Source organism: Lepisosteus platostomus, chromosome 4, assembly GCF_059453375.1.
Source record: "Lepisosteus platostomus isolate fLepPlt1 chromosome 4, fLepPlt1.hap1, whole genome shotgun sequence".
NCBI lineage: Eukaryota > Metazoa > Chordata > Actinopteri > Semionotiformes > Lepisosteidae > Lepisosteus > Lepisosteus platostomus.
This window is the reverse complement of record NC_142614.1, coordinates 7,456,263-7,478,611: the sequence shown is the minus strand read 5'-3', so window position 1 is coordinate 7,478,611 and position 22,349 is coordinate 7,456,263. Positions and strand designations below refer to the sequence as shown.

The 22,349-nt window shown below is 48.9% G+C and overlaps 2 protein-coding genes across 10 annotated transcripts; both read right to left on the bottom strand.

Moving 5' to 3' along the window:
* Positions 1-631: 631 nt before the first annotated feature.
* On the bottom strand, positions 632-22,232 carry LOC148672352 (transmembrane protein 272-like). Of its 2 annotated transcripts, none has more exons than XM_088628017.1 (5): positions 21,614-22,232; positions 4,796-4,882; positions 3,669-3,719; positions 3,023-3,232; positions 632-2,542 (listed from the first exon to the last, which is right to left on the bottom strand). In XM_088628017.1, the coding sequence occupies exons 2-5, from the start codon at positions 4,860-4,862 to the stop codon at positions 2,355-2,357; spliced, it is 516 nt and encodes a 171-aa protein (XP_088484143.1). In that variant the 5' UTR covers positions 4,863-4,882; positions 21,614-22,232; the 3' UTR covers positions 632-2,354. The 2 variants fall into 2 exon arrangements, with proteins under 2 accessions (XP_088484143.1, XP_088484142.1); XM_088628016.1 differs by lacking the exon at positions 21,614-22,232 and adding an exon at positions 8,408-8,969.
* On the bottom strand, positions 9,870-21,599 carry LOC148672353 (transmembrane protein 272-like). 8 transcript variants are annotated; one of them, XM_088628011.1, is made up of 7 exons: positions 18,557-19,046; positions 18,114-18,322; positions 16,565-17,295; positions 14,032-14,204; positions 13,644-13,694; positions 12,928-13,116; positions 9,870-10,340 (listed from the first exon to the last, which is right to left on the bottom strand). In XM_088628011.1, the coding sequence occupies exons 4-7, from the start codon at positions 14,186-14,188 to the stop codon at positions 10,147-10,149; spliced, it is 591 nt and encodes a 196-aa protein (XP_088484137.1). In that variant the 5' UTR covers positions 14,189-14,204; positions 16,565-17,295; positions 18,114-18,322; positions 18,557-19,046; the 3' UTR covers positions 9,870-10,146. The 8 variants fall into 8 exon arrangements, with proteins under 8 accessions (XP_088484137.1, XP_088484139.1, XP_088484140.1 ...); XM_088628013.1 differs by lacking the exon at positions 16,565-17,295 and having other exon boundaries at positions 18,114-18,163; positions 18,248-18,322; XM_088628014.1 differs by lacking the exons at positions 16,565-17,295; positions 18,557-19,046 and adding an exon at positions 21,298-21,599 and having other exon boundaries at positions 18,114-18,163.
* Positions 22,233-22,349: the final 117 nt, after the last annotated feature.

Here is a 22,349-nt window from a genome sequence, read left to right as displayed (position 1 = left end):
CCAAGTTCTCAAACTTCTATCAAAGGACTGATTTCAGCACTGTAGAGAACTATACTGAGGTCATAATCATTGCAAATCTGGTGTTGAATGCCTGTGAGCACAACCTCAATATTGTCAATTTTAGCAGCAGTATTAGTTATCTGATTTAGTGTATAAATAATGTACAATAAATAAATGTGTCATCAGTACAGTCAGGCAGATAGCAAAAGGCCTGACCAAGTGGCAACAAGTTAGCACATCCCAGGGACTGTTAAACGCTCTTGAGTTTGTAGGACACCTCCACATGTAAAGTAGCCATGATTTCTGAATGAGCTCCTGGTAGCATAACAGGAGTCAAACAACTAGAAGGAAGAACCACTGATGACTAGACAACATTCCATGCAATCCAATAGGATCCTGCTATTGATAATAGTAAATGTAATCAAATGCAGAAGAACAAGTAAAGGTTCATTCTATGCTGAAAAGAGAAGAGAAGAAACAACGTTTCGGCTGTGAAGCCCGACACCTGAAGAAGGCTCCACAGCTGACACAGTTACTTTACTGAACTTCTTAGATCCAGAAGGAACACAGACATCAGAAGACTTAAATGACCTAGACTCACAAACCATCACAAAACACAGACATTCCACCGTTCAGCCTTCCAGACATTTTATTACGATTACAAAATATTTCAGAAGTCGAAAGATTCGCAGCACATTCTCAGCATCACACAGTGACCTCTTATAATATTATCATATATTATTTTCCAATAATAATGTCCCACAATGATTTCCTACAGGAGAACTTGATCAATGATACAAGGTGAGAAAATAATATGAAAATCTGGTGTTCTTCACATCAGGTCTTTACAGGGCAGAATTAGCTAATTTCGCAGTTTCTTTAATTGAGCCTATTCAGCTTTTCCCAGGTCAGCAGCAACAGGCTGTGAGCCTCCAGGACCGATTCTGAAAACCATCATTTTACAGGTGCATAGTGAGTGGTGCAATAGCACTGCGGACAGTGAGGCTAGTAGGGGCAGGGTAGTAGTACTGCATTCCTGATGGGTTTTGAAGAGCTACACAATACTTGTTTGATTCTTCTTCAGTACTTCTATTGCAAGGAGCATTTTCAGAAGAACAGCCAGTATTTGTCCCCCTCTCAGCCCATTCCTGTTGACGACATAATTGTACAGCAACAGCACCCTCTTCAGGGCACATCATGTCAGTACCAGTCATCCCAAGGCTCCACCCTTGTGTTTCTGGAATCAGTGCAAACTCAAGTACTATCTTCTAACAACTGAACAACTTTAACAGCTGGACACCACAGACCCCAAAGTGCCCTTTCTTAAAGGTCAAAGGTGACGAGCCACTGTGCCTCTGTGTGGGAGAGGAGGAAGTGGTCTGTGTGTGCAAACGAGTGCACGCGCGCACACACACGTGACACTTCACAACATGTTGTGACTTCCCCTGAAACAGAACAGATCAATGCCTGCGAGGGCCTGTCTGCCGGCTCACCTCCTGCAAGGTGGCTCAGCTTAACCAGGCGGGGGGCGTACAGCCAGCAACAGGAAGGGCGAAATTCATTGTGAACCCTGAAATTTCGGGGGTGCTGGTGTGAAACACGTGTCGGTTTTATTTGAGAAACAAGGCATTTAGAAGACGTGAATTAATTACAGCGAGGAAAACAAAAATGTGACACAGAGCCCCTCCTGGATTCGGCCTGGCTGCTCTGAGAAGTGTCCCGGGTGTACGGCCTGGTGAGTCTTTCCTGCTGTGACCTCTGCAGACAATCTGTCTTTCTGCGACGGCAGATTCAACTGCAACCCCACTAGCAAGTGATGAAGTCTTGTACCCCTTGCTGTTCGACTCCAGCTCACACAGTGCCCAGTGGGGCCATCTGGAGGCGGTCTGTCCCAAAGGAGAAGCCCCTTCCCCCTGCCTGGAGCAGACAGACGCAGTTACAGCTGGGGTCTCTCCTGCGACTACTAGCGACAGACAGGGAGGGTCTCGATCACCCTGAAAGCAGGCCGAGATGCCGAGGGCGAAACCAAGAACGCTTCGACTTAAATATCTGGAGGCTAGGCACCGTGATGCACAAAGCAAGAGGACTCCCAAACAGTGCACCCACCTCTTCAAATAAGGAATAAAAAATACACCCTCCCCCCCAAACATGTTTAGGTGCTGTGCATGAAGTTTCGCCTTGGCGCAGTTAGGATTTGGGGATTAAAACATCACGGGGAAAAAAAGGAGCCAGAAAAGTCCACTGTGGTTTTAAAGCCCAGTAAGTGAGAAAGAGAGTTGGGTGAAAAGTGCAGGGATTCTCCTTTTAGGGAAGGGGGGGGTGGGGGAGGTATACATGTAAACGTCATCACCCCCCTAAGCCTCCACTGCTCTGCAAATGCAGACTATCATCATGACAATGCACCCCCCCACCATGAACAGCCCCAGGAAGATGTAGACCAGCGTGGTGGTCCAGAAGGCGAAGAGGTACAGCGTCTTGTTGCAGAAGTCGGGCTCTCCTCTCGTGTAATTGGGCTGGTAGATGGAATAGATCCAGACGTTGCCTGCGGGCCAGAAGGATAAACATCTCAGGCACCACCCCCACTCGAGCAGCTCGCAGTCAGGTCCCTGCTTGATCTCGCAGCCCGGCTAGCTGGCACCAGGGCTAGACCGTCGCAGGTTCCCATAACTACTACACAAATACGCCTCTGAAGGAGCTGTTTGCACAGTTTGCCATACTTCCTGAAGGACTCGTTTTGGTGGTTATTTCTATCGTAGCTAGGCCCTCTCGTTAGTATCTAAATGACATTCCAGGGTGCAAGGCAACGAGTCACTTCCTTATCTCACCGGGCACGTTAGCTTCTTCGACACAGATCACGATACGATTGCCGTGAAAATCTAGGCAGCAGGTCCTTTTATACCCGGACTGAGATTGATAGCCGTGGTGATCAAACCTCAGAATGAGGAAGAACCCTCCCTCTCTCCCTCTCTCCCTCTCTCCCTCCCTCCCTCCCTCCCTCCCTCCCCCTGGCACGCCGCCCCACCTGCGATGAACCAGCAGAACAGGAAAAGAGACGTCAGGGAGTTCCAGGTGGTGCACAGGCTGCTCAGCATGCTGCTGCTGCCCCCCTCCTCCTCCTCCTTGGCGCAGGGCAGGCAGGACAGCAGACTGAGGACAACGGAGAAGACCCCCGTCACCAGCAGGTAGATGGGGATGTAGCGCTGGCTGGGGCAGTCGTGCAGGTACAGGGTGCCTGAGACACAGCCAGGACAGGAGACAAGGAGTGAGGGAGATGCACAGAGACAGCAGGACCCCCAGGGAGGCCATTAGACTGAGGGGCAGAGAGACAGTGAGGCAGGGAGGACAGAGATCCAGAGACTCTGAGGTCAGAGAATCAGAGGTGAAGGGAGGCAGTGAGGCTGGGAGGACAGAGATCCAGAGACTCAGGTCAGAGAATCAGAGGTGAAGGGAGGCAGGGAGGACAGAGACTCAGGTCAGAGAATCAGAGGTGAAGGGAGGCAGGGAGGACAGAGACTCAGGTCAGAGAATCAGAGGTGAAAGGAGGCAGGGAGGACAGAGACTCAGGTCAGAGAATCGGAGGTGAAAGGAGGCAGGGAGGCAGTGTGAAGCAGTGAGACAGTGTAAGAGGGAGCATATTGTATACCAACCCATACACCGTGCTCTCTTACCTATGACAATCTGTGCAACGGGCAATGCAATCATGATAATCTTGGAGATCACTGAAGAACAGAGAAAACACCACCAGTATGAAAAGTTAGGAAACACTAGCCCGAAGAGATATGTTTTCAATGTCTTTTGAAGAGTGAGATTAAAAAGGCATATTGCTTCAGGTAGTGAGTTTCCATAGTTTATTTGCATTTCTAGCATATGAGCGGAATTTACTAAACAGATCAGTGAATTAGTTTGGCAAGTTCTTTGCTTTTGAATTGCATGCAAATTTCCTCCAAGGAAGAGAGTACAGAGGGGAAGCACATTATTGATGTATGTTGCCCTGAAACCCATCAGCCAATGAAAACCGGCTGAACACTAATGTTTCCTCCCTACTCCACCCTGTTAATGCACTATTAACGAAGAAGCTCTTATGCTTCTATACTGTACCAACATGGATTCAAGGGGAGCTGCAGTTCCATTTTCTCAGACCTTTTATTAAATCTCAGTAATAAAATAAATTAATTGACATTATAGAATTTTTTTTAACAGATTTCAAGTTAAGCACAAAATCGTTAACTTTGTGAAAGTACTGCAAGTCACCATGTTGTCACAAACTTGCATTGGAGTTCCCACAAATTGTGATGTAATGCGGCCCTTCCTGCTCACTAGTCACTGTAATGACTGATATAATGGGATGTGAGACGTTTCACCGCAGAAACGTTCCAACCTGAGTAAGCAGTATTTGGTGAGAAAATTGTCTTCAAGTTGAAAGCCATCTTTCCATTGGATTAAAAGAGAATGGCTTACAAACCTGCTTGTATGCACTGTAATAAGCCTGTATCACATCACCAAAGGTTTTGTTGCCTTGTTCTGAATCGTTGAACATGGCGCTGAACACACCTGGAAAATTTAGTCTATTTAGTGAAATAAATTGGAGGTCTTACAAGTTACTGTGTCCATTTTACATTCAGTTCCCCTTTAAGCAGTTGCCCCAGCAGATCAGCTCCCCTGACATATACATCAGGCTCCCACATGGCTGACTTACTGTACAAGGCAGTGCAGGCGATTTCAGATCCAGTGATACAGTGCAAAGAGTCGATCACCTGAAAACCACAGCAACAGATGGCGGAGGACAGAAGCGTACCTAGGACTGGGGTGCTGACCCGAGGCGGTCTGGGGACTTGTCGGAGCAGATTCCCCCGTTCCTCCATCTTGATTGGTGGTCAGAGCCCTGCGGAAGGCGACAGTGAGTCAACAGCAGCCCGGAGACAAAGAGGGGAGCCACTAATGCAGTCCTTCAATTCAGTTACAAAGGAAATCGGGGGCTTTTTCCCCACCCATGCAATTTGGGAATTGTATTTTGCGTCTCTTTCACCTCAGGAGTGCACCACCTCTCCGGGATACTGCACAGAGCACGTGCCCACAGACTGATTACCGACCAAAAGAGAACAGTCCTGATCATTTAGAAGTAGCATCACAAGGTACACCGAAGTGAAACCAGGGCAGATGCTAAGGTAGAGGCAGAACATACTCTTCAAGTTTCCATTACAAAGCAATTTCTGTACAGGCAACAAAAAACACTTCTAAGCTTCTAAGAATTTTAGCCTATTCTCACTGCTGAGCTTTTAGGTTTCCAAGGGTTTTTTTTTTTCCCCCAATGGACAAGATTCTGGCTGCCCAGAGTTTTTGCAGAGGTGCAAGCAGGAAATAAGACCTTAAGGTTTCCAGTACTGCCAAGAAACCCAATTCTGCTCATATATAGAGCAAGGGCTCCGACCACATCTCAGACTGGCCGTCCAAAAACAAGCAAGCCGCCTGGTTTTGAGAAACGGAGCACGGAGTCCTTTCACAGGATCAGCCCCCTGCTCTGGGGCCGGTGCTCGTGTCTGAACAGACTTTTTTTTTAACACGCGCCCAGTGCAGGAAGTTCAAAACCACCTCTCAGAGCTCTTCCCCAGCTTGAAAGTTTTTTTTCTTCTTCTTTCTGTCGGAGTGTCACAAGACATTCTTCAAATTGCAGAACAACGGCAATTTCAGGTTTCACGATTTCCACCCGCCGTTCTGCTGCAAGGCAAGCGTGGGGGGAGGGCGGGTATTTGGGAGCTCAATTTGAAGCGTTAACTTTGACATCCGTCCTAATGTCATTAAGGCCAGTGCCCGTGAAACACACTGCTCTGCAGCTCGACGTGCAGGAAGAGGACTCCTCCTTCCCGTGCAGAATCGTGATCTTCCTCATGTGACACGCCAAGGGTGTCGAGTTAGAACGGAATAACACTTTACCCCACTGAAATAAACAGCAAGCGTCTGCAGGGGGACGTGTCAACACAGCAGAGGTACAAAATGAGAACAGAGCGATCAATTTACTCCAGACTTTCATCCCACAGCAAACATGCTAATCTTAAGGTTGACCTGAACTGCCATATAATATAGCTGTAATAAAGTCGAAAGCACGATTGTTTTAGAGGCAATACTATGCACCCAGGGGAGGAAAATGTTCCAAACCACACAATCTATTTCTGTTAAAATTGCTGACCAACATTTTAGTTCACACAATGCTTTTTCTTCACGGGGGTTTGAGATCAACCCCCACACAGTGGCATTGGTAGAAACAAACACACAAACTGTGTGGTGCTCTGACAGGAAAGCAGACCCCATGCACAGTCCAGACTTTTTGCATCACGCTGAGCCCGGTCGACAGCTGCCTGGATTTGAAAGGTGCAAAGCAGAGCAGAGCCTGTCAGTTCTGAAGACGGAGCAGGATTCTGGGCTTGGAATGGGCCAGGCTGGAGCCTTCACACACAGCCCTGGCTCTCGGCAGTATCCCTGGTGAGTAACTGGGAAGCAGGAGGCAGCCAAGGAAGTGGGCGGCAAGATCTTTCCAACAGCGATCGACCCTCGTCTTCCCCAGCTCCATCCAACGCTGTATCGACCCGGCTGAACGGCACCGGCTCCAGGCTCCAGAGGTCGTCCCCAGCGGCAGCCAGCGGCGCAGCGTGTAAACCAGGACCCGGGCCGGGCCGGCGTCACACTCGAAGACGTCTGGTAATAACCCGGGGTCACCTCGCCCGCGACGCCGCAGGGTAGGTCAGCCCTTGAGTGAGTTACCCACGAGCACCTCAGGCTGGCTGTGATCAGGAAGCGGGGACGGCCCGGCCGCGAAATCAGCTGGCGCGTTTGAAACGGAGCCGATCCGCCGGCAGCCGAGCCCGGAGTTATTTGCATTCAGCATCGGCCTTATCAGGGATTGACAATGGGGCCGATGTGTGCAGCGCAGACCTGACTGACACGGGGCTCTGCAAACGCAGGGGCGGCCAGCTCTGGTCCCAAACCCGCCCAGCAGGTCTGTCCGGTCACCCCTAACTCACTTCCAGCAGTGCGATCACGGAGAGTGATCGGGGATCCCCCCCATCCTGGACCTGGGGACCCCTGCTGGCTTAGTTTCACCCCAGTCCCGGAACCGGGAAAGACAGGCTTCCTAACTCCTTGTAAGGAACTTCATTTGAAGTCTCTAGTTGGTTTCCTTCCTCAGACACGGCTGTCTTCTTCACTTGTGCCTTTACTGGAGGGACATCGCAACTCCAACCCCGGGGTAGAGACGATCTTGCCAAGGCTGTGTAGCCCAGCGACCTGTGGGCTCAGCGCAGCGATCGTGGGAGTCAGGAGCTCTGCTGCGGGGAACCTCCACTGTGGGAGGACTTCAGATCAGCTGCAGGGCAAGGACCGAGCATTCAGCGTCTTTACACAGAGAGTGGCTGGAGTCTGCAGCAAAGCCCCCCTGCTCCTCGAGCAGACTCGAGCGAGGTCCTTTGAGAAAAAAGGGCTTGGTGGGACTCCATCTTGTAAGACACCAAAAAACCAACAAGGGCCACATACACAACTCTTCAACACCCAACCTACTCTGTATTATATCTGATACGATGACTCTTGTCGGGCTTGAAATCTTCGTCCTTATCGGCTTCATCATAGTTGACTGCTAGCGGCATGAAAACTGTGAGGTCTGCGAGGAGGCGAAGCCTCCGAACCGCTTCCGTCTGTACAGGATTGATGATCGCGAAGAAAGTAAAACAGACTCGATTTTCAAAACGGCCAGCAATGTCGGGTTTATTTAATTTACTGGCGTGCGACCACGGGGTTATGTACGTGCAACGTTCAATTGGAAATCCGTCTTTCGTTTGTTTTCGTTTCGCAACGGGCTGATTCGAGGAGTCGGCGTCTGTGCAAAAACAGAGCGCCTGGACTTTGAATCCATTACCGAATAGCGCTGTCGCTTTGGTAGGTAAAAACCAAAGTGGTCTGCACTTAGTCGTCATTATTGCTTGAGCTTGTTTGTTATTCCTTTCGGACCCGCCCGGACAGCCCAACACCGACTAGGAACTCTGCTCAGTCGCTGAGACCGAGGGCCCCGAACTTTAACGCGTTTCTGACCTCAAACTGTTCAAACTGCAGTATTACTGTATGTTATTATAATGCAAGCCAACTCCTACCAGACACCAGTGTTATTTTTTTTTAGTTTATGTATAAAAAGTAATAACATCCTTTTCTACGGTATTTATTATTGTTAGGTCCATTATTTTGTTATCCGAAACATGCCACAATAACGCCAGTATTGACAACAAAACGCGGGCTTATACAAACGAACTCGGGCTGTTTTTCCCAGGGGGGGTTATCACACAGAATCACCCCCCCCCCCCGATATACAAGCTCGTCTGTCTCTGTTTGTTTTTTTCTTTTGGCGAAGGGTTAGCAAGTTTCTTACCTGTCGCTTGCTTCCACAGAGGGTGACGCCAGGCGGACACGAAGAGAGAAAGTGAAATTACACCGCTAGTGGGGCTTGACGTCCGCGGCTGCAGTCGGAGAAACTCTTCCCCAGTGTTCGAGGTTGAAGCTCAGCCCCGGCCGAGTCAGCGCCCGGCCTTTGACTCAGCAGAGAAGGAGGAGACTGTCGAGAGAAGAGCGTGTAACCTCCTGTCCAACCCTTTTCCTCCTTCCCTGCCTGTGCGTGAGAGCAACAGGGCTGCCCCCTGTGTACACGAGAAGCCTTGCAAACTACAGAGGAGTCGCGTCCAACTCACAGTGATCTTCAGTTATTCTGGGCAAAGAATCTCAGCGGCGTGTGTGAGCAGCTGCTTTCCTTCGTCTTATTTTCCCAGAGTGTGGAGGTCTCTCTCCTCCTGGGGCTTTCTGTGCTCCTGGCAGCCCAGCAGACCCGTGCTGCCTCAGGTCTGGCCCAGAAGACTGCTGCTCTCTGCTGACTCTGGTTTCTCTGCCCTTTCTGTCCACGGCCTGTGTTCTCATCAGCTGTTTCCCCTTGTGTGTTCTCATCAGCTGTTTCAGACAGCTGTGGGAGAGAGTCCAGCCCTTTGTAGTGTGGGTGCGCGTGTGAGTCACTGTGTTTGTGAAGACAAAGTCCGACAGTCCTACCAAAGACCACAATTCCCGGGACCACAGTGAGGAGGTTCTCACATGGCAAATCACATTTCTTTTCACGAGTCAACAGCAGCTTCTTTTAAATCCTCTAAAATCCAGTGGGCAGTTTAATTTTGACAGAACAGAGAACAGGAGGGCAGCAGGAGAGGTCAGGGAGAGTAGGGAGCTCCTCTTGAGTCTAGAGTCTGGCTGCATTCTGGACTGTGAGTGCTTGTGGTCAGATGAGTGTCTGTGACAAGAGAATGTGTGTGTATTTGACAATGGCAAAGCATGGCTTTGTGTATCCACACATCAGAATGTGTGTCCTTAATTTGTGAGGCTGCGTGCCTGCACATTTTGTGTCAGTGTGTGCATCTATCAGTGTGAGGCTGTGTTGAAGTGAACATATGAGTTGTTTGCAGTGTGTGTGTGTGTGGACTCCAGGGTGTGTGTGCACAGCTTTCTGTACTGCAGGATGTGGCACTATGTTTGTGCAGAGTGGTGTAACACTTCTTATCACACAGCTGGATCTGGACAGACTCTAGAAAGGTTGATAAAGCTGTTGCAGTGCTGCTACTTGTAGTTTCACAACTGCCCTTGTGCTACCTGACCTGACCTGGTATCTGTATCTCTAATGGCTCTTGTGCTGCTACACTGGTGTGAATTAGACTGGTGTTAGTGCTGCTACAGCTCCCACTGTCCCTGCCACTTCTACTAGTGATGAACACCATCTGCAAAGCCATCAGGCTCATGTTACATTAGATATTACAGAAGTGGCTTTTTATATACAGGTAAATAAATGACAAGCGTGCTGAAACTGAAATTTAATTTAATAAAACTAAACAACAGATTTCATGCTGTTTTTATTGAAAAAGCAAACTAAGCTGTAAAGACTAGGATGATAACATAGTATTACACTAGGAAGCACCAGAGCTCACCTAGCTGACAGTGTGCAAGGGCACAATTTCTGATTGTTCAACATATGGAGCTGTGGACAGTGGAGCTTCAGCAAGCTGTCACTGTGCACACTGGGCCATTGGGAAGAGGTGGAAGAGCTGTGTGTATGAAGGACACAGAGGAAAGGGGTTTTCACTCGATGAATGCTGTAAAAAACGACCCTAAACATAATAATGATGCTGGCCCACAGGTCCAAACAAACCACAGCAACCCCACTGCGAACGTCACAGCAGTGATCCCACTGGTGAATTCGAAGAGGGTCTTGTTGCAATATTCCAGACTGCTCTCCAGGTAACTTGGCTCCAAGGTCATGATGGACTTTATCCCTGGGAGTGACAAAAATGGGAGGAAATGACTCGAGAAGGAAGTTAACATACAGCAGGAGATTTGTCAACTGGCTGTGTTTGACCCAGAGCCTCCAGCAGAACATTCCTTCATAGACCACTGTGAATCAGTGTGAGTGATATGTTAAAGCCACACCTGTCCAGAACGTGCTTCTTCAAGCACAGCAGGGTATGTAGATGCCCGTGACTGTAGACACCCTACAGCAACCCACTGTATTGATCAGCCCCCCTCCTGTATGAGCCCTGCCAGCGGGGATACCAGCCGTGATCCTGTCCTTCCTCTCAAGGCATTGTGATACCTCTCAATAACCAGTAATGCCAGTGATTCAGAGAGGGAGCCAGTTTGCCCCCAATTCACTCACATGCTCTTGTTCATATTGTTGCTCTTGAGCAGTGCTGGGCAATTACAACTGCTTGCACCCTACACTGTAATTAAGGTTCAAAGACCATTAGGTCCAACTCTAATTCAAACAGTTCAAACTGGGTTTTGAAAAGCCTCTTCCAAGAATGCATCATTAACGTCAACACTGTTTCCACTGTGCATCTGTAATCTTGATTTCATGCTAAAGCCCCTTATTCAGAGTGAGGGAGCCCTGGAGAGGGCCAATGAGCTGAATCTTTTCTTTAACAGATTCGATACAGGGTCCACTGTCCATTCACCTCACAGGCCTTCACCCCAGACACCCTCTTCATGTCCTCAGTCACCCCATCATGTGATCCCTCCTACTCCTACTCCATCTTCCCCTGCCCTCCTCGGCCTATCCATCACAGCTGACCAGGTCAGAAGGGAGTTGAGGAGACTCCATGCAGGGAAGGCAGCGGGTCCTGACGGTGTCAGCTCCAGGGTGCTAAAGATCTGTGCGGACCAACTGGGTTCAGTGCTGCAGTACATCTTCAACCTCAGCCTGAGATTAGAAAAGGTTCCGATGCTCTGGAAGACATCTTGCCTGGTGCCAGTACCCAAAAAGGGGCACCCTAAAGTCTTGAATGACTACAGACCAGTGGCACTGACATCACACCTAATGAAAACTCTGGAAAGGCTTGTACTGGACCACCTCAGAACCCTGGTGAGTACAGCACTGGACCCCCTGCAGTTCGCTTACCGGTCACACTTGGGAGTGGAGGATGCAGTCATCTATCTGCTAAACAGAGCTAACTCTCACCTGGAGAAGACAGGGAGCATTGTGAGAGTTATGTTCTTTGACTTCTCCAGTGCCTTTAACAGCATCCATCCACCTTTACTGAGAGATAAGCTAAGGGCGGCGCAGGTGGACACTCCCCTGCTGTCCTGGATTATAGACTATCTGACCTGCAGGCCACAGTATGTATGGCTACAGAGCCGTGTGTCCGAACAGGTTGTTAGCAGTACTGGGGCTCCACAGGGGACTGTCCTTGCTCCATTCCTGTTCACCTTTTACACCTCTGACTTCAGGTACAACTCTGAGACATGTCACCTGCAGAAATTTTCAGATGACTCTTCAATTGTGGGGTGTATTAGAGAGGGGAGGGAGGAGGAATATAGGAGCTTGATTACCAACTTTGTGGAGTGGTGTCATCTTAACCATCTCCAGATTAACACCAGCAAGACCAAAGAAATTATCTTCGACTTTCAAAAGAATAAGTCTCAGCTGAACCCTGTTTCCATCCAGGGTGAGGACATAGAGGGCGTACATTCCTACAAGTACTTAGGGATACACCTGGATGATAAGCTGGAGTGGTCTGGTAACACTGACAAGTACAAGAAAGGTCAGAGCCAACTCTGTTTTCTTAGGAGGCTCAGGTCCTTTGGTGTGTGTGGAACACTGCTACACATTTTTTATGAATCAGTGGTGGCGGCAGCCATCTTCTACGCTGTGGTGTGCTGGGGCAGCAGCATCATGACAAAAGATGCAAATAGGCTCAATAAACTTATCAAGAAGGCTGGCACTGTGTTGGGGATGAGCCTTGACCCCATGGAGTCGGTGGCCGAGAGGAGAATGCTGACCAAGCTCACAGCCATCATGAACAACACCTCTCATCCACTTCATGGGACTGTTACTGGGCAGCGGAGCACCTTTAGCAACAGACTGCTCCAGCTTCAGTGTTCAAGGGAACGTTTCCGCAGGTCTTTCCTCCCGGCGGCTGTCAGGGTGTATAACACTGCCCTAGGCAAGGACTGTTAGCCCTTCATTTGCTAGTCTACGGACAGCATGTTTGCTCCATTGTACTTTTTGGACAATCAGTCTGTATAAACCTATGCACATTTTGCATATACTATATTGTTTTTACATTGACTATGATCATCACATTTTGCACACACCTATGTATTTATTTTGTTGTCTTTTGTTTTATAACTATTCTGATGTCTGTTTTTGCTTGTCTAGGGCTGGACTGCTGTAACACATGAATTTCCCTACGGGGTTAATAAAGTATTATCTATCTATCTGTCTATCTATTAGTCCCATTAACTGATCTGCCAGCGTGAGAAGGCATGGTATTTTGCAAGAACGATACAGCGATTGTATGCGCTAACCCAGAGGTTCTCAGTAAACCCTCAGTTCCCCTTGCCAGCCCTGCACAGCCACCGTACCTGCGCTGCTCCAGCAGAACAGGAAAGTGCACAGCAGTTTCACTGCCGCCACGCCCAGCCATTGCGCCCTTTCCCCAGTCAGCTGGGCGGCGATGAGGAGAGGGCCCAGCAACAGGCTGAACACTCCCATCACCAGCAGGTAAACGGGAACAAAGGGTTTGAAGGGACAGTCCTTCAGATACAAGGCGCCTGTGGACAGAAAAACACAGGCGACGACACAGTGAGAGAGGTAGAGGCGGTCAGGGAGACACGGACGCACTGATGCAGAGAGTCAGAGAGACTAGCCCAGAGTGAGGCTACAGTGAGGAAGCGAGAGAGACAAGAAAACAGGAGGGAAGAGACTGGCCAACCTATTCCATTTCCTTGAAGAAGACTGCGGAAGTCTGCACGCATGCAAGTCCTTGAACAGAGCAGACCGCACGGGCGCTTGAAACAAGAATCCCAAACCCTGCAACTTTATTGTCAAGGGCATCCCGGAAGACTACACCACAATCCACAGCGAGTGTGAAACTAATAGGAAGTGCACTGTAAATAGAGGGCTCTTCATACAAAGAACAGCAGAGGTCTAGAACAAGCTACCCAACCAATTGCCTAGAAAACAGCTGGAAAACAGCTTTTATCATTAAGCTGTTAGCAACCAGATACACAGTAAATGAGGAGTCCAATGGACTCTTTTGTTAGCATGGTTTCTTGAGTTCCTGGGAGAGTGTACTTACCTATGGCGATCTCAGCGATGGGTAGCACACAGAGAGTGATGATGACCATTGCTGGTGGAATGATAAAGAGAGGAGAGAGGTCACAGCCTGAATGAGGGAAGTAAGAAGACCAGAGAATTGCCTGCTGAGGTATTGCCATTCAATGAGCTGGAGTGGACTCTAATTCACTGGTTCTGACTGGGAGAGAACTGATTCATTGGTTCTGCCTGGGAGAGCTGATGTTCTAAAAACCAATGCATCGTCACCCAGTGAGCCAGGAAAAGTTTTGTCATTTTTTGGACCTATTTTGCAGCACTGCCACTTGGTGGCAACAAGGCTGCATTGCAGTTTCGCTGTAGAATGGGTCGTGTTCAGGATTAGTTTCAAGAGTATATTGCAGTTTAGGTACCTCGGAACAAAAGATATAGTAAGGTCAGTAGAAGCAGACAGCAGCATTGAAGAAAATCTATCACTCCTGTATTTCCCCTGTCATTCTGGTTAGGGTTTCTCTCAGATGTTTCCTCCGTCCCCACATCCACCTGTAGAGGACTGCTCTGTTCACCCATTGGTGTATTCAGACTCCTGCAGAGAGGGGAGAGAGTCAAAAGCAGAAAAGGAGCAGGACTTGATTCAGCCTTTGAAAAACTCTGTGTTTTAACTGCATGTTTCACAATAATAGGAAAACAAACCATAAATTCTTTAAATTTTGATACACTTACATTTAGCCAAGACAGGTAAGAACAGATATGAGTACTGTGCTGCATGAAAGCCGATATTCCTCCTTGACCTTCTGTCTCGGTCCGTCCAGGTGGCTTCTGCAGGCTTACTGGCAGGGCTGGCCCCGGACATAGGCAAACTAGGCATCAATTAATCCTCATTATTCAATCTCCTCTTCCCTCACTATTTAAACCCTCCGTTCACTCCCAGTCCTCGCTGGGATTTAGGAATCTCTCCGCCTCCTGAGCTTGCCTTGCCCTCAGACCTCTGACCACCCACACAAAGAACCATCTGGCGTTGGTCATCTCGACTACCCTTTTGGATTTGTTTGCCTCGCTGATCTCTCAGCCCGGATTAGACCTCTAGCCTGGAACTAGGGCTCCGAGGCCCTGAGGCCGCCAGGGGGCCCCCTCAATAATTACTTACACTTAAATAGCTCTTTTCTGGACACTTCACTCAAAGGGCTTTACAGGTAATGGGGATCCCCTCCACCACCAGTGTGCAGCCCCACCTGGATGATGTGACGGCAGCCATAGTACGCCAGAACGCTCCCCACACATCTGCTCTCAGTGGGGAGGAGAACAGAGTGATGAAGCCAGTTCAGAGATGGGGATAATTAGGAGGCCATGATTGGTAAGGCCAGGGGGAAATTTGGCCAGGAGGCTAGGGTTACACCCCTACTCTTTTCGAGAAGCACCCTGGGATTTTTAATGACCACAGAGAGTCAAGATCTCAGTTTTATGTCTCATCCAAAGGATGGCACCTTTTTTACAGCCTAGTGTCCCCCTCACTATACTGGGGCATAAGGCCCCACACAGACCGCAGGGTGAGCGCCCCCTTCTGGCCCCACTAACACCACTTCAAGCAGCAACCTTAGTTTTTCTCAGGAGGTCTCTCATCCAGGTACTGGCCAGGCTCACACCTGCTGAGCTTCAGTAGGGCTGCCAGCTGGGAGCTGCAGGGTGATATGGCTGCTGGCCATGTGGAACACAAAATTTTTTACCCAAATGTTCAAATGTGAGTGAGAAATTCACTACAGCGCCTCTTGGGGTTGCTGCTGTGGATCATCCTAAAATTGTGAAAGCAAACACGTGGTGCAAGGACTGTTCAGCAATTATGCGCAATCAGCATTAAAACACATTAAGTTCATTAATGGGGGTATGTGATGGCTGCAGGAGCAGAGAGGAGCTTTTCAGAGCTCCTTCTCAAGGTGATTAAAACACTCCTTGAAGTCAGAGCGTCTCAGTGGAGTGGCCAGCATGTGCATCAATCTCGCAGTGGGTCAACAACTATCATATGAAGACATAATTTGTGATTTTGCCTCCCGAAATCTAGGCGAATTGATATATAGAAGTTATTTTTATAAGACGTTCCCATCGGCTCAGCCTTCCTGATCTCACCTCTCTTGGTATTTAGTGCACTTACTTTTTACTTAATGATTGTATTTATTTCTACAGTTCCTTTCTACAAAGGTTTCAATGCATTAATAAGTGTTTTGATATCATTTTAAAGTAATAGATACTCTGTTTAGCATTATCATCCCCCAAGGCCAGCCTGCAAGCACCCACAAGGCTACCTGGGGTCACTGTGTCACCAGGAGCCAAAAGAGCCCTGGACAACTAATCCCACCCTACATTTGGTGGAAGTCAGCCAACTGTGCTCTGCTGTCGGGAATATCTTGGTCACAGTCGGCTAGTGACCCAAGCTCAAACCTGCAATCACACGTCTCAGATTTCAAGTAAGAGCCTTTACCAGCTGAGCGACCTGTTGACCCTAGCCTGGGCTGAATGTTTAGCACACAGAGAGAGAGGTGTGATGACACTGAGGTCTAATTTCTATGAATCAGAGATCTAACATCTAATGTGGAATGGAAGCATCCAAAATCACCACTGATGGAGAAGTTCAAGTCTGAACGTGGGGTAGGAGGACGTCACCGAGGACCTTTTGGTTTTGAAGGCAATGGAGCCAGGAAGGAATCTGCACCCTCATGGCTGTGATGTCAGCACACAGAATTCTTCCCCACAGCAATATGAAAGCTCATAGAAGAAAGGAACATATGTAATTTGATGCCGGAGCCATTGACAGCAATACAACAGCTATGGGCTGGATTTAAAACCAGGAAAATGCAGGGTATAAAAATGGACTCATGTCTTTTTAAAATAAGGTATGACAGGAATCCTGACGTCAAAGTCCTTGAAGCAAATTCCACAAAAAACAGGTCAAACCTGGGGTTTGTTTAAGTTGGGGTGATTCCAGGAGGGGTCACCCGAGAGACAGTTTCGGTTCAGTCCCTGGATCGTTCAAGAATTCGACCTGGGGCAGGCTGGGCAAGGCCACACCAGAATTGTCCACTGGCCAGATCATGTGATTGTGTTCTCAAGTCCTAAAACCAAAGCAAGGTAGAGGAGCTAATGGAGCACAGCTCTGCTGGGAAAACAGAACCTAACCAGTTTGGACTCTTTCTTAGGCACTGCACTGTGAATTCCCAAAAAATAGTTTTTGTGGCATTTGCTTCTGGGCTGGTGATGATGCGTACTACTTCCCTCACACCTGAAGAAGGCTCCACGGCCAAAATGTTGTGTTTTCTTTCTTCTCTTTTCATTATGGAATAAACCTATTTACCTGTTCCTGCAGTCTACACATGCTGACGCAGCTACCCACCTGAACTACATCAGCCTACTACTGGCAGCCTGTCTGATAGCAGCTGGGAATCTAAAGAATGAACAGGAGCTGAGAAACCCAAACCTTCCCTCCACCACCAACTTTAAACTGCACCAGTAATGAAACAGAAAAGCGCAGCAGCTCTGACAGCTGGAGCCTCCTGAACTGGAATGCCCCAAGCCTCAACATCTCGCTGCTCAATGCCGGGAACTGGGCTCCCTCTGTGCAAGCGCTGTGTGTGGGACCAGCCCAGGCTTCTGGGGATTTTTCACAGCCAGGTCCTGCATAGAAACACCTGCGAATTGGTGGGTAGGGGATTTTAGAAAACAGATCCGTCAGGTGATAGCACTGAAACATTCTACACGGATCACGACAACTGAGTTACGCGGCAGGCAAGAAAAAATGCAAAACACTGCATTAGGTCACCTGCACGGCCGCCTGACTCTAGGGGGTCCAGTTCTGGAAGCCAGCTGCCTTAACAATGTGTCTGGGAGAGTGGAGAGCGGAGGGACACCAGAGCCTCTGCAGGGCAGAGCGAGGAGGTAGACCCCAGCTCCCTTCAAGAGAGACAAGTCACTGAGCCCTGGCTGGAGTGGTTGATTTTTCAAGAATAAGAATAGGACTAAGACTAAGTGCTTACACTTATATAGCCCTTTTCTGGACACTCCACTCAAAGTGAGGACTCCCCTCCACCGCCACCAGTGTGCAGAACCACCTGGATGATGTGACGGCAGCCAAAGTGCGCCAGTATGCTTCCCACATACCAGCTCTCAGTGAGGAGGAGAGTGGAGCGATGAAGGCAATTCAGAATTAACCAATTAACAATTAACCACTCGTTGCTATCCTGCATGACTCTGGACGACGGCGGGGAGGAGGGCATGAAACTCCACACTCCCAGAGCTAAACTCAGGTCCTCAGGACTGCAAGTCTGACGACTCCTCATTTGGAAACTGAAGACCTTCAGCATTGATGAACAGTGCTCAGTCTCTAACAGACCCAGACTCAAACGAAAACCCAACAAACTGCCTATCTTATCAGAACTGGTGAAAATCATTGCAGCTGTGATTGAACACAGGCTGGCAGATTCCTGGGCCGAAGAACGTGGTCACTCACCTTGGTGTATCCGCTGCAGTCTCCTGTCCTCCAGGGATCGTTAATTCAGGCTAATCACGAGAAAGAGAAAGCAAGCCTGATAGAACACACCAAACATGAGACTTCCTTATTCCTGTAAGGCGTGACAGACCAACCTGGTTGCTGTATATGGTGTTTCAAGTGAAAAAAGAAAGAACGCAGTTTGAGTCAAGGCTGGGCTTTGAGCACACCTGAAGGAGACACCATATAAAATATATTCAATAAAATGAAATCACAATATTGATTGCCATTTCACAACTCTGATCTTTTCAGTTGCCTATTGTTAGTATTGCTGTTACATATAAGGCAAGTAAGAAATAGCTACAAAAATGTTTGTAACTTTTAGGAATACCGATACCATGTTTTTAATTGAGTTTTTCCCCTTTCAAAACTCTAGATCTGAGTGGCAGAGTACACCCGCTGACCTGTAGCTGGAGGAGGCAGACACAGCCAGCCAACGGGACACAAAACTGTCAAGAAGCGTAGATCAGGACCCTATGCAGACGGTAGAATCCGGAGAGAAGAGAAACGGACACGGGGAGGAGACGATTAGGAACTGGACCAGTTGATGAACAGGGGGGCGTGACGACTGTGCACTGGTGCTCGGGGGGGGGCATGGTCCAGGCGTATAAGTCCAAGGGAGTCCAAAGGGAATTCCAGGGTGTAGTCCAAAAGTCCAGAGCCGGGTAATCCAAACGAGACAAGACAAGGTTTAAAAACTGGAACGGGATCCAGTGCAGGGATGGGGAATAAAAGTGGGTTAAAATAAAAGTGGGAATAAAAGCCCCAGACCCAGATGGTCAGGACGCTGTTGCGAAGCCGATGCCGTCGGGCCAATCCAGGACCTGCTGGTAGGCGGGCTTCCAGAGCGTCCATCTTCCAAAACTGAGCCCAGAATGGCAGGAGCGTCTGGCTTGAATACTAAAACGGGAAAAGGCCGGAGAGGCCTTAAGAGGGGGGTTTATGATTGTGACAAAAACAAAGCAAGCCAAGCATGGAAAAGGCTGGGAAATGGGGCTGTGAGAATCCTCCCTCATTCCCTGGCGCGGAGTGGTGACCAGTTTGGAAGATGGGCAGAGAAGCACGCAAAGAGAAAGGGTTAGACAAGCATCTGTTAGCCCAACACAAAAAGGTGGGCAGCAGCTGGCCAGACTTCCAAAAACATAAATAACAAAAATAACAAGTTCTCTGATGAAACCGGGTATGTGTTTAGTTAGATTGGGCTGAAAAGTGTCACATCAATGCAATTCACTTACACATTTGTACACAGCCACAGTTAAGACCAAAAGCGCAGAGAGAAAATTGCACTCCCACATCATTTCCAAACCCTGCACGTCTGGCTGGTGGTGCGAGGCCTGGAGTCACCATGTTCAACAACCGGCCTGAGAGAGGAAGAGGCACTCAGAGGATGGTCACCCCCTGAGACACTCCAGCTGCTCTCCTGACATCCAGGGACATTATCTCCCCTGCTCAAATAGTGTGCGGAAGCGATAACAAAGGCAAACACAACATTAGGATGTGCAGTCAGAGGTGCAGAATTTAAATCCAGGATGTTGTGTTCGAATTGCAAAATGCATTAGAAAGTGTACAATTTGAATATTGAGTATAACCTTTCTCTCACCTTTCTCAAAAACTCCACCTCTCTGGATTCAGTCCAGGTACTTTTCCCAGGGCTCCAGTAATGTTTCACTCTCACCCTAGGCACTTTCACTTTGAAAAAACGCCAATTGAATGACGTTGATTGACATGATGCACTTTAATCTATTCTAATGCTAAATCACGTAACTAGTGTTTCCCTCCTTCGCAGGCCCTAGGCACTGAGCCTGCTGTGCCTCATGGGAAATCCAGCACTGACTCTCACAGACTGAAAGAACTGCCGCCAAGACTGGGACTCCGGACTCAAACGTGTTACTGACCGCAAACGAGTCAACCTACACTATTATATTATTGTAGCGCTCTGGGGTTCACGTATGTGCCCTCGCCGCTGCTGCCTCAGGTCGGCCCCCCCACCGCTGGGGACTCGAACCCGGGCCTTCGGCGTCACTCAACAGGGACCCAGCCAGCTGAGCTAAAGGGAAATCTCCCTTCAGCCCGGCGGTTGAGGTCCCTGCTATTCACAGCGCTGGCAAGCCGGCTCGCCCACCCTGCAGTATCGGCCGTATGCTCCTCGAGCAGACTCGAGCGAGGTCCTTTGAGAAAAAAGGGCTTGGTGGGACTCCATCTTGTAAGACACCAAAAAACCAACAAGTGCCACATACACAACTCTTCAACACTCAACCTACTCTGTATTATATCTGATACGATGACTCTTGTCGGGCTTGAAATCTTCGTCCTTATCGGCTTCATCATAGTTGACTGCTAGCGGCATGAAAACTGTGAGGTCTGCGAGGAGGCGAAGCCTCCGAACTGCTTCCGTCTGTACAGGATTGATGATCGCGGAGAAAGTAAAACAGACTCGATTTTCAAAACGCCCAAAAGGCACGTTCTGGCGTGTTTGCAGCAATGTCGGGTTTATTTAATTTACTGGCGTGCGACCACGGGGTTATGTACGTGCAACGTTCAATTGGAAATCCGTCTTTCGTTTGTTTTCGTTTCGCAACGGGCTGATTTGAGGAGTCGGCGTCTGTGCAAAAACAGAGCGCCTGGACTTTAAATCCATTACCGAATAGCGCTGTCGCTTTGGTAGGTAAAAACCAAAGTGGTCTGCACTTAGTCGTCATTATTGCTTGAGCTTGTTTGTTATTCCTTTCGGACCCGCCCGGACAGCCCAACACCGACTAGGAACTCTGCTCAGCCGCTGAGACCGAGGGCCCCGAACTTTAACGCGTTTCTGACCGCAAACTGTTCAAACTGCAGTATTACTGTATGTTATTATAATGCAAGCCAACTCCTACCAGACACCAGTGTTATTTTTTTTAGTTTATGTATAAAAAGTAATAACATCCTTTTCTACGGTATTTATTATTGTTAGGTTCATTATTTTGTTATCCGAAACATGCCAAAATAACACCAGTATTGACAACAAAACGCGGGCTTATACAAACGAACTCGGGCTGTTTTTTTCCGGGGGTGGGGGGTGTTATCACACAGAATCACCCCCCGATATACAAGCTCGTCTGTGTCTGTTTGTTTTTTTCTTTTGGCGAAGGGTTAGCAAGTTTCTTACCTGTCGCTTGCTTCCACAGAGGGTGACGCCAGGCGGACACGAAGAGAGAAAGTGAAATTACACCGCTAGTGGGGCTTGACGTCCGCGGCTGCAGTCGGAGAAACTCTTCCCCAGTGTTCGAGGTTGAAGCTCAGCCCCGGCCGAGTCAGCGCCCGGCCTTTGACTCAGCAGAGAAGGAGGAGACAGTCGAGAGAAGAGCGTGTAACCTCCTGTCCAACCCTTTTCCTCCTTCCCTGCCTGTGCGTGAGAGCAACAGGGCTGCCCCCTGTGTACACCAGAAGCCTTGCAAACTACAGAGGAGCCGCGTCCAACTCACCGTGATCTGGGCAAAGAATCTCAGCGGCGTGTGTGAGCAGCTGCTTTCCTTCGTCTAATTTTCCCAGAGTGTGAAGGTCTCTCTCCTCCTGGGGCTTTTTGTGCTCCTGGCAGCCCAGCAGACCCGTGCTGCCTCAGGTCTGGCCCAGAAGACTGCTGCTCTCTGCTGACTCTGGTTTCTCTGCCCTTTCTGTCCACGGCCTGTGTTTTCATCAGCTGTTTCCCCTTGTGTGTTCTCATCAGCTGTTTCAGACAGCTGTGGGAGAGAGTCCAGCCCTTTGTAGTGTGGGTGCGCGTGTGAGTCACTGTGTTTGTGAAGACAAAGTCCGACAGTCCTACCAAAGACCACAATTCCCGGGACCACAGTGAGGAGGTTCTCACATGGCAAATCACATTTCTTTTCACGAGTCAACAGCAGCTTCTTTTAAATCCTCTAAAATCCAGTGGGCAGTTTAATTTTGACAGAACAGAGAACAGGAGGGCAGCAGGAGAGGTCAGGGAGAGTAGGGAGCTCCTCTTGAGTCTAGAGTCTGGCTGCATTCTGGACTGTGAGTGCTTGTGGTCAGATGAGTGTCTGTGACAAGAGAATGTGTGTGTATTTGACAATGGCAAAGCATGGCTTTGTGTATCCACACATCAGAATGTGTGTCCTTAATTTGTGAGGCTGCGTGCCTGCACATTTTGTGTCAGTGTGTGCATCTATCAGTGTGAGGCTGTGTTGAAGTGTACATATGCGT

Bases quoted from the DNA above. Each gene is read 5' to 3' on its own strand.
- LOC148672352 (XM_088628017.1), bottom strand. From the start codon at position 4,862: ATGGAGGAACGGGGGAATCTGCTCCGACAAGTCCCCAGACCGCCTCGG. The intron at 3,720-4,795 runs GTACGCTTCTGT...TCTGTTCTTCAG, and splicing joins GGTCAGCACCCCAGTCCTAG to TGATCTCCAAGATTATCATG. The intron at 3,233-3,668 runs GTAAGAGAGCAC...GCTGTGTCTCAG, and splicing joins CGTTGCACAGATTGTCATAG to GCACCCTGTACCTGCACGAC.
- LOC148672353 (XM_088628008.1), bottom strand. From the start codon at position 14,386: ATGCAGCACAGTACTCATATCTGTTCTTACCTGTCTTGGCTAAATGTA. The intron at 13,695-14,031 runs GTACCTAAACTG...TCATTCCACCAG, and splicing joins ACTATATCTTTTGTTCCGAG to CAATGGTCATCATCACTCTC. The intron at 13,117-13,643 runs GTAAGTACACTC...TTCTGTCCACAG, and splicing joins CATCGCTGAGATCGCCATAG to GCGCCTTGTATCTGAAGGAC.